The sequence below is a fragment of the Alligator mississippiensis genome, chromosome 13, assembly GCF_030867095.1.
Source record: "Alligator mississippiensis isolate rAllMis1 chromosome 13, rAllMis1, whole genome shotgun sequence".
NCBI classification, from domain to species: domain Eukaryota; kingdom Metazoa; phylum Chordata; order Crocodylia; family Alligatoridae; genus Alligator; species Alligator mississippiensis.
The window spans coordinates 11,117,321-11,132,249 of NC_081836.1; the positions used below are offsets into that span (position 1 = coordinate 11,117,321).

Sequence of the window (14,929 nt, forward strand, 5' to 3'; positions counted from 1 at the left end):
CAGTTGCGGAAACAGGGAAGGGAGTTGAGAAAACAAAGCATACTGCAGCCATTCTGTAGTTTGATGATGTACCTGGATCCTAGGTTACCTTTAACATACTTAATGGCATCGAAAGATCCCAGAACATATGTAAACTGAAGCACTGAGTGGTTATGCACACAAGGTTATTCATCACAGAGTCACGAATAGGAACCAGGAGTTTGTCTCACAGATTTCTGCTCTAAACACTAAACAATAATGCTGCCTTCTCTATCTATCTGGACATCAATTAACATGTTGATATAAAGTTCTTGTCATCTTTCAGAAACAAGAAGCACATGTAATCTTGTTTCTAATGCTGTAGCATGGACATCACTCTCCCCTTAAATGTCCTGTTACACAATCATGCATAGCACAAGGATCAGTCCAATGTGTTTGTCAGAACATGTCCCATACGTAACTTGAAGATTACCTTTTTCCAAACACACACAGTCCTTTAATCAAGCAAACGTTGGTCTGATGTGTTTTCAGTAGGCCTTGTTATAATTACATCTACCACTGCTTCTTTACTAAACTGAAAGAAGGAGCCAGGCAAAGGTTAAACGATACTCTTATGGCTCATAAATCAATAACATTTAATCCACACAAAGATTTCAGGCAGTGTGAACTTCCCCCTTTAATCCCAGCTGCAGCTGATTTACTCCTGTCCTGTTTCCCACCCTTGTCAGCTCAGTGGCCTGTTCCTCCCATAGAGGGCTTCCAGCTGTAATCCCCCACTCCTCCCACAATCCCAGCTCATATAAAGCTGGACTAAGTGGCATATCTTCAGTTCCTGTTCTTTAGTTAGTGTTTGTTTGGCTTCATCTTTTGCTCCAGTAGTCTAATCATGCCTGTGGATTTCAATGGCACCTGGAAACACACCAGCAATCACAACTTTGACAACTACATGAAGGCATTGGGTAAGTGCAAGTCTCTTACCCGCATCTCTGGAGGTTTGAGCTTTACTAGAATCAAGAGGTGGTTAAAGTCTCTTTTCTCTGTAAAATGGGGGTTGGAAGGGGAGGGGGGGGGTTAAATTTTTATTTCTTTCCACAAAAGAATAACTGGTCCACATGTAAGAAGGATCCTACTCTATACTCCTACCTGTCAGCCATATAAGAATAGATATGATGTTTTGTTATTCTATTTTGCTAGTAGCTTTCTAGTCTTCTTAAACCTTGCTCTGGAGTTTGGTATGAGTTCTTAGCTGTGCCTTTCAAAGGAAAATTAGGTGTGACTGCACTTTTCTGAGGTCTCTACTAGAGTGTGTTTTGTGTGTGTCTGTGGTCCTCATTCAAGTACAAAAATCTGACATCCTGGTGTAGATGCAACTGATGGCTTTAAAACAAAACAACCCCCACCAAATGCTCCCAAGTACAGGTACCATCTCAAAGTAAAATATCTTTATAGACACAAGGAATACAATGGACTGTTCTGAGATCACTAACACTAAATCCCTGACCTGCCTGCTTAACTACAGTTCTTTAAGAGGCCAAGAGATGTCTTCTTTAAGTGGAGGGAGAAAGGTAACAAAAGAAACAGCTGTGGTATCATAGCTGCAAAACAGCATCCGATTAAGTAAAAGACAACAAGAAATTGTTTTTTAGATATATAGGGAGTAAAAGGAAGGCCCAGGGAGGAATAGGTCCCCTGCTAAATGGGCAGAAACAATTGGTGACGGACAGGGGGGACAAGGCTGAACTCCTCAACGAGTTCTTTGCCTCAGTGTTCCTAAGTGAGGGACACGACAAGTCTCTCCCTGGGGTTGTAGAGAGGCAGCAGCAAGTCGCCAGACTGCCATGCGTAGACCCTGAGGTGGTGCAGAGTCATTTGGAAGAACTGGATGCCTTTAAGTCGGCAGGCCCGGATGAGCTCCATCCAAGGGTGCTGAAGGCACTGGCCGACATCATTGCTGAGCCACTGTCGGGAATATTTGAATGCTTGTGGCGCACGGGCCAAGTCCCGGAAGACTGGAAAAGGGCCAATGTGGTCCCCATTTTCAAGAAGGGGAGGAAGGAGGACCCGGGCAACTATAGGCCGGTCAGTCTCACCTCCATCCTTGGCAAAGTCTTTGAAAAAATTATCAAGGCTCACATTTGTGAGAGCCCGGCAGGACAAATTATGCTGAGGGGAAACCAGCACAGGCTCGTGGCAGGCAGATCGTGCCTAACCAATCTAGTCTCTTTTTATGACCAGGTTACAAAACGCCTGGACACAGGAGGAGGGGTGGATGTTGTATACCTAGACTTCAGGAAGGCCTTCGATATGGTATCCCACCCCATACTGGTGAACAAGTTAAGAGGCTGTGACTTGGATGACTACACAGTCTGGTGGGTGGCGAATTGGCTGGAGGGTCGCACCCAGAGAGTCGTGGTGGATGGATCGGTTTCGACCTGGAAGGGTGTGGGCAGTGGGGTCCCGCAGGGCTCGGTCCTTGGACCGATACTCTTTAATGTCTTCATCAGTGACTTGGACGAGGGAGTGAAATGTACTCTGTCCAAGTTTGCAGATGACACAAAGCTATGGGGAGATGTAGACATGCCGGAGGGCAGGGAACAGCTGCAGGCAGACCTGGATAGGTTGGACAAGAGGACAGAAAACAACAGGATGCAGTTCAACAAGGAGAAATGCAAAGTGCTGCACCTAGGGAGGAAAAATGTCCAGCACACCTACAGCCTAGGAAATGACCTGCTGGGTGGCACGGAAGCGGAAAGGGATCTTGGAGCCCTAGTGGACTCCAAGATGAACATGAGTCGGCAGTGTGACAAAGCCATCAGAAAAGCCAATGGCACTTTATCGTGAATCAGCAGATGCATGACGAATAGGTCCAAGGAGGTGATACTTCCCCTCTATCGGGCGCTGGTCAGACCGCAGTTGGAGTACTGCGTACAATTCTGGGTGCCACACTTCAAGAAGGATGCGGATACCCTGGAGAGGGTCCAGAGAAGGGCCACTCATATGGTTAAGGGCCTATAGACCAAGCCCTACGAGGAGAGACTAGAGAAACTGGACCTTTTCAGCCTCCGCAAGAGAAGGTTGAGAGGCGACCTTGTGGCTGCCTATAAGTTCATCACAGGGGCACAGAAGGGAATTGGTAAGGTTTTATTCACCAAGGTGCCCCTGGGGGTTACAAGACATAATGGCCACAAGCTAGCGGAGAGCAGATTTAGATTGGACATTAGGAAGAACTTCTTCACAGTTCGAGTGGCCAAGGTCTGGAACGGGCTCCCAAGGGAGGTGGTGCTCTCCCCTACCCTGGGGGTCTTCAAGAGGAGGTTAGATGAGTATCTAGCTGGGGTCATCTAGACCCAGCACTCTTTCCTGCTTATGCAGGGGGTCGGACTCGATGATCTATTGAGGTCCCTTCTGACCCTAACATCTATGAATCTATAAGGTCACCACAGGAGAGCAGAGTCAAGCCATAACTGTCCTTCCCCTTGCTTCCCTGAGGTAACTGCTGAAGTTCTCTTAGCTAAGCTGACAAGAAAACATCAGGGGTGATGGGAAGACTCAGAAAAGTTTATGAATACCAAATATTCTCATGGTGAAAAGGTGTGTGGGCTGTATATTAGACAATCTTCAATCAACCAAACATTGAAAGGGTTTTTGAACCCGAAAGCTTGCTTAATAATTATTTTCCAACTATTTGGGTTGGTCTAATAAAAGATATCAGATTCACCCAAGGAACCTTGTCTGCCTTGTGCAAGCAAAGAAATTTTGTGATGGTTAAATGGCACAACTCCTTGGGTTGTACACTCAACTGACATTCTAAATAGTAGTAAGACCATTGAATGACCTGAAATCAATTGCCTCCCACATATTATTAATAAAGTAGAGTAAATTTAAGTACCACATTTCCAGCTAGAAGACGATGGTAATAATCTGAGAATGACTACATCTTCAGTTATAAGTCTCAGGCACCTGAATGTTGAATTCCTAAATCTCAGTCATGGAAATAAATTAGAATAATAGAAAATTAAGGTTGGAAGCAATCTCAGGTCATCTAGTTCAACCCTTTGCTTAAAGCAGGACCAGCTATATCTTGTTAGCCAATGCTTTGTCTAGACAGGTCTTAAAAACCTCCAAGGATAGAGATTCTTATGACAATACTCATTGGTCTCCAGACTATAGGAGACCAGTCTGGCCTTCCTGCTTCTGAAAGATATGAGAATAAGACTGTCTTTCATTGTGGCACAGTTGGAAATTTAATCCAGAGATTTTCCTTAGGGGGTATAATGTTAACCAATGATAAAGTGGTTTGTTTCAGTTCTCTTACCCCACCTCCACTTACTCACCCTGTTCTACTCAAAGTAGACCATTATCTTGTATTTAGATCAGAAGCTTGCACTTAAGTTCAGTAGTTTAGTTTGGAAGTGCCTTGCTTTCTAACAAACAATGATGTGTATATTGAATTAATATAATGATTGCATGGCTTCTTCAGCATTCTTGAGGTGAGGGGGAAGAAAGAGAAGGAAGGGGAGTACAGCCCTGATAAGTGAAGAATAAAACTTCTTGCACACTAAGGAGTTTTAAAGGTAACAACTTCTATCTAAAGACTTGCAACTGCCACGTGAAAAGAGAAATCCATTTCATACATGGCCCAGTAACCTGTTGTGCTAAAACCATTCTCAACAGGATCCTCTGCCTCTCAGACTTGCAGTCACTTTCCAGGCTGGCTTGCCTGTATTACTACTTTAAAAGACCAGTATGAGTGTGGACAGGGGGCAAAAACAGGAGCAGAGCGAAAAAAAAGCAAGGTTAGTCATGTCTTCTGAGTAAGAAAACACTGAGAAATGGCAACTCCAGCAAAGTGTGGTTCAAGGAAGTACAGTTGGTCACTCCACTGGGCAAAAAAATCTCTCTGTATGGGGAAGGTTTGAGATACCTAGCCTAATGCACAACTTTCAGAGAGATCAATAATTAACTGCAACTAAACTCGGCTTCAAAATTACTTGCTTTTGTGTGGGAGGGAGTTCTTAAGATAAATGCACACATGCAGCAGTACGAAGTCAAGTCTTGCTATGCTAGCATATGAACAACACTAACTGATGAAAGGCATACATGTATCTATTTCTAGTATCTATATAATGTGCAGAATGTTCCAGTTTCTTAAACTGAATGCACTAAATGGCTAACAGATGGTGGCTGTTATGAGCTGACTACTCCCAGAATTTGGGAAGAGGAAGTAACATGAAGTTTTCAGCTTCACATAAATGTGCCAAATGTGCTGTTTTTCTGTGACAGACAACTGCCATGTCAACTAATTGTACTCGGAGTGCAAGTAAAGTTTGTGCTTCAAAAACAGAAGGTGGAGAAAACTATAGATCAAAGGAGGCCTGAGACTGTTCTTGGGATGCTCTTTATCTTACTTTGGTTTCTCCATCAGAATATAGCAGGCAAACAACCTTCCCAGCATGAGCTTAGCCAGAGAAGGAAAGCAAACTACAGTGGGGGGCCTCTGCTTGAGCTTGTTGAACTTCACTAAAAATGTAGCTAGGGTTCTGAATTGGGTCTTACAAGGATGGGGGCTGTGGATGGTGTTTTAAAGCAAAAAACAAAACAAAACAAAAAATTGCCTAGTGTCTGATAATGTTGGCTACAAATGTCCAACTCAGGATCCTTAAAATTCTGGTTTATTAGGCAGATTGAAACACTGTAATGAGTTAAATCATAAACCTTGGGGCTGGTCCCCACACACATGCACACACATACACACACACAGTAGCAAGCTACAGAGTCAGGTATACCTATCCTACAAGTGCCGGAGTCTGCCGTCGATGGCCAGTCGAGGCTTCTTTCAGCATGGTGTTATCCTCCAGAAGGGGGTCGCCAGCTGGTCCTTCTGGTTGGACAGGTCTGGTTGAGTTGGAGATCCAGAGGGCGCCACTGAGGGTCACTTTTCACTGCCTTTTATCTGTCCCTGGCAGACTTCGGTGACTCCCCAGTTTTCAGGTTTGCCCAATCCAGGGGTTGTTGACCCTTGTGGGACTTCCCCCCCCCACCCGCTCAGTGGCTACTGGATGGCATCTGTCAGCCTCAGGGGTCGTCCACATGTACGTGCAGGTTTGGGAGTCCATTGATAAATTTTGAATAGGGCTCTGGGAGCGGTCGATCTGGAGATATTCAGCCCAAAAGTTGATCCCCAGCCTTGATTAACTCAGGCCAGGGCTTCTAGCCCTTGATCAGTGAGGTTTAGAGATTTCCTGGTTGTTACATTGTCTTCTATTGAATTCTTCTGCTGGTTGATCTGCAACTTCCCAGGTGTTAATTGCTGTCTGCAGCCTGATACAGGGAAGGACAGTTTGATTCCTGCCCTTTTATACATTTTAACAATGTATAACTTACTTATGAAACTAAATACATTCAGTTGAAAGATGAAAGGTGAGGAGTATAAAATATAAGCTACCAATGCCATGGCGCGCACACAGATAAAAATGCCAAACTACAAGGGGAGATACAAAATGCACACATACAAATTTTAAAACACAATTCCTTATCTTAAAGTGAAAGAAAGAGGAAGGAAGAAAAGGTAGAAAAAGAGAAACATATCCAAAGAGGGGAGAGCAAATGCAGGCAAGAGGAAAAGGGGGCTTTCTGCTACAATGTCAACTAAGCCTGATGTTGCAAATTAATTGCTGTGCAGCACCTGCTGGGAATTGGCAGTCCCTGGAAAAATTAAAGCTATCCCTTCATATTGATGGTTACAACCCCTGGGGCGGGAGAATGCAAAAATTCAAGCATTCTTATTGTCTACGCAAGCTTATTTTTTTTAACAACCTGTTGTCCAAATCTTCCTTGCTAACTATATTCTAACTGTTTGAAAATGTAAGAGAGAGGTCTCACATTGAAACCACACTTCAGCTATTGATGCTAAAGTGGTGATTAATAAATAAAGAAGCTGGATACAGATTAATGTAGAGGAGCTTAATGCAGCAAGCAGCACTCAATACTGTAAGGTAGAGTTGGGGACCAATGCGTGATGGAGGTTTGCAGAGGAGGAATGATTGTCTGGTGAATGCTGGAAAGTTTAATGGAACCAAAATTCTGACCTTGCAATATAGATGAAACTTTCACCTGACTTCGTATAGTAGTGGTGTCAGTAGTAGTAGTAAAAAAAATATAGGCCAAATGTATCTACCAGAACTTCCATCAAAGCAACTACACCATCTGTGTCGTACTAATAATGGCAGAACTCACTACAACTACCAGAACAGTGCCACTGACACATGGCTATGATCTGCCGATAGTGAAAGACCCGCGCTTTTTAAATGCTGAAATCTTACCTGGGAATGGTGCAACACAGAGTAAAGTATTAAGCAAGTACCTCCTCTCTTCAAGGAGATACTTCCCAGGAAAGACAATATAAAACCTTGTCAACCTTTCAAGAAGCACTAGTCAACCTTTCAAGAAGCACTTAGAACCAAAGTTGCCTTGTTTCTAGATAATGTTTTCCTTGAAGCTCTAGCAACATCTGTGTACATGGTTTTGTGTATGTGGTTTATTTGGGTGGGTTTGGTGTTTTTCTTTTGTGGGGGGGTTGTGTGTGTTGTTTTGGTTTGTTTGTTTGTTTGTTTAAAACCCTGTAACAACATCTGTTTGTTTGTTTGTTTTGTTTTGTTTTTTTATAAAGGTATTGACTTTGCTATACGCAAGATAGCAAGCATCGTGAAGCCACAGAAGGTAATTGAACAGAACGGTGACTCATTTACCATCCACACCACTAATGTTCTCCAAGAGGACTTTGTCCAGTTCAAAATTGGAGAATGGTTTGAAGAAGATAATAAAAGCCTGGGTAACAGAAAATGCAAGGTAGGACAGAATGTATTCCCTGGATGAGGCAAGAGTCTAATCTGACACATTGAAATTCTGAATCTTTACTGTGGGGTTGTACATCTCTGCCTTAGATCCAGGACAAAGAACTCTTCAGTTCCTGGGTTGGGGAGAAGGGTGCCACTCTCCTCTACGACGTGCTTATAAAACTTAAGGAAGTTGACTAGCATGGGAAAGTGCCTCCATGTGTGCAGAGAAGAGTGATTTGGGGAATAAAAATAATGCACTATTGCTTTCTTCTCAAATGCAGAGTTTGGTTACTTGGGACAATCACAAGCTTGTCTGCATACAGACTGGAGAGAAGAGCAACCGGGGCTGGACTCACTGGATAGAAGGAGATAATCTCTATCTGGTACCTGGTCAGATTTAAGTTATCTCAATTAATGGGTCTGTATGAAAGATAACCCAAGCCATGGCAGCACCCTGAATCTTGTTTGACTGGCATGTTCCTTTACATGTTTCTGTGCAGTGAACAGGTTAGTGACTCTGGGATCTTATAACAAGGACAGAGCAAGATCATTGTACATAATTCATATGTATGTAAGGCCCTCTTATCATCTAGCTCTTTACAACAGGGACTAGTTGGAAGTATTCAGGTATCAATCTGAGCAGTGTTGTCTTTCCACTAAACTTGATTGTTGTGCTTTCTTAATCAGCCTGTTGTTTGGGCCTCTGTGTAATCTGTCTGGGAACTGCAACCAAGCCTAAAAAACTTTAGAACAAGCTCTAAGTAACACACATGGGAGTTCCTTTTAATACGTTCGGCTCTTAATGACACTGCTAAACTTCCACCTTTTGTATTTATTTTTTATTTAGGCCCTATATAGATAATACAGGAGGTACAATGTTCAGAAATGTAAGAGACAGTAAACTCTATAGAGCTGGAAGTTTATGGATTAAATTAAGTAGGAAACTAGCGCCATAAGGTAACATGTTATATAACTCTTTGTTTTCTTCCATTTTTTGGCAGGAGCTCTGCTGCGAGGACCAAGTTTGTAAACAGGTTTACAAGAGAGTGTGATTTCTGACCTGTACTGATAGCCAAGTTCAACTGTGAATATGAAACTCAATGAACCATGATATTTAACTGTACATGAGGTCTAGAACACACCAGAGTTCAAAACTGTCTGACAGGGATGTTGGTTTTCTTTCACTGCTAACACCTGTTGTACTTGATCAATTTGTAGCATACATGTATCCAAAGAAGTTGACTTGCTGTTACTAGCCTTGAAGCTCTACTCTGCTCTTACTAGGGAACTCCTTGATATGAAGTCAAACTTGTACCCCTGTGGGTGGGTTTTTGTGCATAAGAAACAAACTAATACTGCCTTGCAAAGGAACTCCTACCTGTACTAGCTTTCAGCACACCCTCAGAGTTGTTTAATCATCTTCCTGTTATCTAAGCAAAGAGAACATTTTCCTGTATCCACAGAGGTGGGGAGGGTTTGACTTCTAATCCCTTCTGCCATTGGTTGTATACACACTTCAAAGCCACCAGCCTGTAGAGGTGTGGGCCTTTGTATTTTAAAGCAACAACAACAAAAAACATCATCCACTGAGTAAAAATAAAGCTACTTTTTTGGTAGTAATGGAAAAGAAAACAACTGACTTCTAATAGTAATAACGGACTAAAGCTTTTTCTTTTTCTTTTTCTTTTTGAAACTTATTACTCCACTTATGGTTGACATGATGTCATTCATTAGACTACTTTGTATTTTGTCTGTTTTCTCAAACTAAAACTGATTATAGGAAGGAAAAATGGAGTAGGCTTCACTTGCTTGCCAGCTGCCTTAATACATATTTAATTTAACTAGGGATTGTGTTAATCCAGGGGCAGGCAATTATTTTGGGAGGAGGGCTGCTTACTGAGTTTTGGCAAGCCATTGAGGGCTGCCTGGCAGGCAGCTAGGAGCAGACAAATATTAATTTTCTAGATTTTTTTAGGGGCCACGTGGGCCAGATAGAATGGCTTGGTGGGCCACATCTGGCCCGTGGGCTGCATTTTGCCCACCCCTGTGTTAATCCCATACATGTAATGTTAGCCCTCACTTCTAAGGACTCAAGCTTCCTGATGCTCTCTGGACTACACACTATAAAATGGTAGTTTCAAATGGCTTTGAGTAGACCTGACACCAGATAATGTTATGAGTTGCTTTCAGAAACAGTGGGCTACAGTCTCATAATAACACTTCAAAGGGTCATTTGCCAAGTTAAATCTAGTGAGAAGGCTGCCCTATCATTGCACTAGGTGAAGGATGTTCCAGCTGCTGGCCAGTGTAGACAGAAGTGACAATTTTTGCCTGTTCTGGCTACAGAAAGCCATTTAAAGCTGTGGCCAAACATGTGCACAGCTGCAACCAGCTTTAAAATGGCTGATTGAGTGAAAATCTGACCCCTCATTGCAGGAGGTATCAGATAAAGATGTTAAGTAATTTAGTATCTTTTGTAACTTGTTTCTGGGGAGGTCCAAGCCTGTCCCTGTTTTCAGAATGGGAGGGGAGAAAGGGAGCAGAGGGAGTTCAGACTGGGGGGTTTTCAGTCCCCCCTGAAGGGGGGCGGGGGCTCCCAGCACTTGTGAAAAAAAAAGCTCCAGATCACTGGGTGTTGCTGGGTGGGGGGGGGGGAGGGATCCCTGCTGCCCCCCACTAACCCCACGCTGCATGGGGAGCTCTGCACAAACCGCAGACCCCCCCCTCACTCCTCCAGCCCCTCCACAGGTGCCCCACACAGGCCAGCTCCAGCCCTTTAAGAAATGCCCCCCCCCCCCCAAAAAAAAACCCTGGGACCCACTGCTGGAGGGCAATGGGGATCGCCCCCCACCCCCCACCTGGCAGCACCCAGTGAGCACCGGTGCTTTTCTTTAAAGTACCGAGAGCTGGGGTGGGTGGGGTCAACCATGGGGGGCTGGGGGAGCAGGTGGGGGGTGCGGGGCAGGGGAATTGGCAGGGGTTGCCGCATGGTCCCCTCCCCCACCCCTAGTACTTACCAGCATGGAGTCAGCTCCAGCTCCCTGCTGCAGCCACCAGGGACTGCCCAAATCATCAAAGCTCTTCAAATCTTTGCCAAAGATTCAGAGAGCTTTGAATCAATTCGGACCTTTAAACTGGTCCCCTGATTAGATTCGGGTTCAGAGATTCAGCCACCAAATTGGGCCAAATCTCCTCTGAAATGAATCACCACCCAAAACTTTGCACAGCCCTAATGCTCATTAAGTGTAGAGTAATTATGAAAAAAAAATGCTCATTAAGTGCAAAATGCAAAGTGCAAAGTGCAAAACTTTCAAATTTTTCCACTTTCTCACCTGTTTTGATACTTGATGCTATCAGAATCATTCCTTTCTCCAGTGAAAGCAAAAGCAGTTTCTATCTTTTTTTAACTCAAGTCACTTGCTGCTTCTGTAATCCATTCTAAGTAGTTTCAACAGCTAGGCAAAGAACAGATTGTGACAGTTCTAAATACTGAGAAGTTAAAATAAACGTAACTTTAAAAGCTGCAGACTACACATCAGCCTGGAAAGCCTGCAGGTTTTCTACAATACCACTGGACAGAAACTTAAAAAACAAAAAAGAAGGTTCATGTTAGCTAATAACATGATGAAAATTACATGGTACCAAATATATGTTCACAGTAAATTTCTATGACTACATTTCTGTAGCAGCTCATTAGTCTAGTGTTTGACATTATATTTAAAATACTACTATATTGTAAAGAGGTATGCAGTAGCATAGGAAAATGGGAAGTTTTAGTGCCTAAGAGGGGCAGTGGACCTGGATTTTTGGCACTGAACTGGGCATTTATCAGAGTGAGGAAGACAACATTGCTTAGGTTACATCCAGTTAACTGGGGGAAAAAAAATCAGTTTCTAAAGCTGAAAGGGTTGGACAATTTAACAGAGCAGGTAGCTTAATCTGTATTTGTGCAAAAAGACATTTTTACAGCCACAGCATGGAAAACTGCTTACGAAAAAAAGTATTTATTTTAGCTCTAATTTACTGTATTATGAATATTTGTTTAAGGTACAAAACAAGATCAAAGCTGGGTTTCCAAAATTACAAATGATAAAGCAGCAATGTGCTACCTTATCTGTTTTACTCAGACACTTAGGGCAGTCAGTATGAATTTGTTTTTCAACTTTGCACTTGGAGAGTGATTACCTGATCAGCAGAAGCAAGAAATAGAGGAAGTACCCTTAGAATCAACTAAACCATGATGCAGGGAATTATGTTCAGTAGTTGCCCTAGTCTTGACAAGATGCTAGAAATGCTACAGGAAGTCCTCACACATCTGTTCATGCCCCACTTATGTTTTAAGTGTTCTCAGCTTACAAATTAATTAAAATATTAAATATAATTTTAGCAAGAAAAATTACCAAAAATTACATGTTCTTACTCAGCATATTTGCTGCTGGTGTACTGTCGCTGCCTCATTTGCTTTTTTAACAAATATAAAAAATTGTTCGTTTTAGTATTGTACAGCTAAAACAGCTACTGCAGAGTAAGCTGGATTCTGTGCTAGCTCATATAATGCCAATGGAATTGTCAACTAAACCACAAAGGCAGGGCCAAGCGGTTTCCTAGGTTACATTTGGAGTGGTTAAAAACCCAGTTACACAGGAATTGTGAAGGGCACAATCTACCTTGCCGAGTTCTTATTACTTTTGCTGCCAGAGGAACAGAAGAGAACAGTTTGAATCTAACGTTACTGACTGAACATGACAATTAGAAAAAGATTTGGGTTTTTTTGCATTTAAACTAGGCAAATCTAGATTTAGCATCTCTGAAAGATGACAAATGTGATGTAAATCATCTCTACAGCCAATTTTAAGAACAGCTGCCATCTAAAAGTGTCAAAGAAGGGTAAACAAAACTTCCCACAGGGGCCAAGCAGCTCTTTTGTTGTCTATTTGCAGTGAAAGGCTCCAGAAAAAGCTGTTAGTGTGCAGTAGATGTAATCTGAAATAGACAAAATTACATGGATTTGTTTTTTCCTGCTGAGGACTTTGTTCTGAAAACAAGGGAGAATGCACTGGTATTCAGTCTGAGACAAACACAGGAGAATTCGTTCATTCCTATCACACAGATTAGAGAGAAGTTTGAAACGTGATTGATGGTGTGAAATATATAAAATTAAGGTATCTCCTCCCCACTTTAGACAGATAAAGGTGACTGTTGTTGCTGTATGTTTGTTTCCCCAAAGCCTCTGTCTAAATCTTTCTCCCCAATGGAAAAGAAGGCATGATATAAATCCCTGAAGTATGGTTTACAAAACCTGATATACCATCCATTCTCTGAAGCTCGAGGCTGGGCCTTCAATGTAAAAATAAATAAATAAATACATAAATAAATAAGTTAACGATATCCTAATTTAGTGAGAGTTAAACTTCAATGCAGTGAACTAGGTCTATCACATCTGGACTCAATGTAGAGCAAAAGCAGTTACAGCAGCCACACTGAATTCACTACTCCACTAGGTGGCATCTTTGCAACATCCTTCATCTTTCTTAAAAAGTTTTGTTCCCTTAACAATATTTTTAATTAAAAACCCAAACTACAAAGTATGAATAAACCCCAACATTCCCAGAATGTAAACTCCATAGTGATTACTGTATGAGAGGGAGCATAGAAAAAGGATTGTGATATTGGCTCACCCTTGACCCAGTTCTAGTCTTGAGATTTTTTTTTAGTGTAAAGATCCATGCTGTTAGAATCCCAACTGACACTGGGAAGACACTATGGTTAGGAAGCTCATGCTAGCAGTGGTAGGTCTTGTGTTGACAGGCACCATGTGAGGAAGCTGTTAACTGAATATATAAAAAAGTACCCATCTGGCAGGCAGAGCCAACCCTAGGCGGGTGCGGGGCCAGGGGCAAATCAGCTTGTGCAGGGCCTCTTTAACACTGTGCAGTGCTGTGGTACCCCTGCAAAGGGTGGAGGTCTCCATGCTTCTTCCATGGCATGGGGCTTAGCCGCCAGATCCAGGTGGGGTCCGCGGGAGGGGCCACAGCTGCTCCACCAAGCTCTGCAGGGCCCCCCCAAACAGCACGGCCCAGGGCGGTCACCCCAATTCATCATACCCTAGGGATGGCTCTGCTGGGATGGCTGAGGGGGCCTCCATTGCTACTACCCTACTTAGCAATGTTGCTATCTAGTATGTCCTACTTTGAAGAAGCCTACACTGGGATATTCACGACGGTATTAAGAACTCTCATATACATCCTTAGAAGTTAGGAGAGCATTGAATAGTGACAACATAACTGCTTAAACAGATTTTATATAATCAGCAACATGCTAGCTGATTGACGTTTTTGTAGTGCAAGGGTGTTAAACATACAAGCCTGTGGGCTGCATCCAGCCTGTGAGCCCTGCCATTCCACCCCTGTTGCTATCCCTGGGTCTGATCAGACCCACACAGGGCACAGCAAGTGCCTGTGGCATGGCCTGTGGGCTCATTTGACATACCTCCTGCAGTGTATATAAAATGTAGCAGCTTGAGACATTATGTGGGGTTGGGGGAGGGAGCAACTTTAGATTTTGGAACTAGCTAGGAAAAACACACACACACTACAAAAAAGTTGCTTGTACTATTCCAGCAAGGTATTTTTCTTTGCAGTAGGAAAAATGCACTGTTTAAGAGTAATCAGGAAATATAGAAATAAAACCCTAAAGACAGTATTTGAAAGGTCTTCCTTGTAGAATTTTAAATAATTTCAAGTTGTCTGAGGACAGATTTAGTAGTGAATTTTTTTCTTTCAGGCCAGGAGCTTCTCAGTCACTGCTATACCAGCTGACCATATGCATGGTAGGATTGCCACATTCACAGTCATTTGTAGAGCACTAAGAATGTGTGGAATGCTTTCTGGAGCTATGAAGATAAGGCTCCTGGTCTACAGAGTTTACAACCAAAACAGATGACACAAGTAAAAAGGACAGTAATTTAGCATTTCTCTGCAGAGGGGGTTAGAGCTCAAATGCTTTGCAAACCATTACTTTGATACAGTTGTGCAGTAAGAAAAGGATGCTGGGTATAGCATGCAGCACTACATGGAGTCTCTTTTACTTGCTTCAGTCTCCTTCAGCCGATG

The 14,929-nt window shown here is 42.8% G+C and overlaps 1 protein-coding gene across 1 annotated transcript; it reads left to right on the plus strand.

The window, feature by feature from the left end:
• Positions 1-794: 794 nt before the first annotated feature.
• RBP7 (retinol binding protein 7) lies at positions 795-9,072 on the plus strand. Its single transcript, XM_014610359.3, has 4 exons — positions 795-938; positions 7,649-7,827; positions 8,099-8,200; positions 8,819-9,072. Exons 1-4 carry the CDS (start codon positions 866-868, stop codon positions 8,867-8,869), a joined length of 405 nt encoding a protein of 134 aa, XP_014465845.2. The 5' UTR covers positions 795-865; the 3' UTR covers positions 8,870-9,072.
• The last annotated feature ends 5,857 nt before the right edge of the window (positions 9,073-14,929 follow it).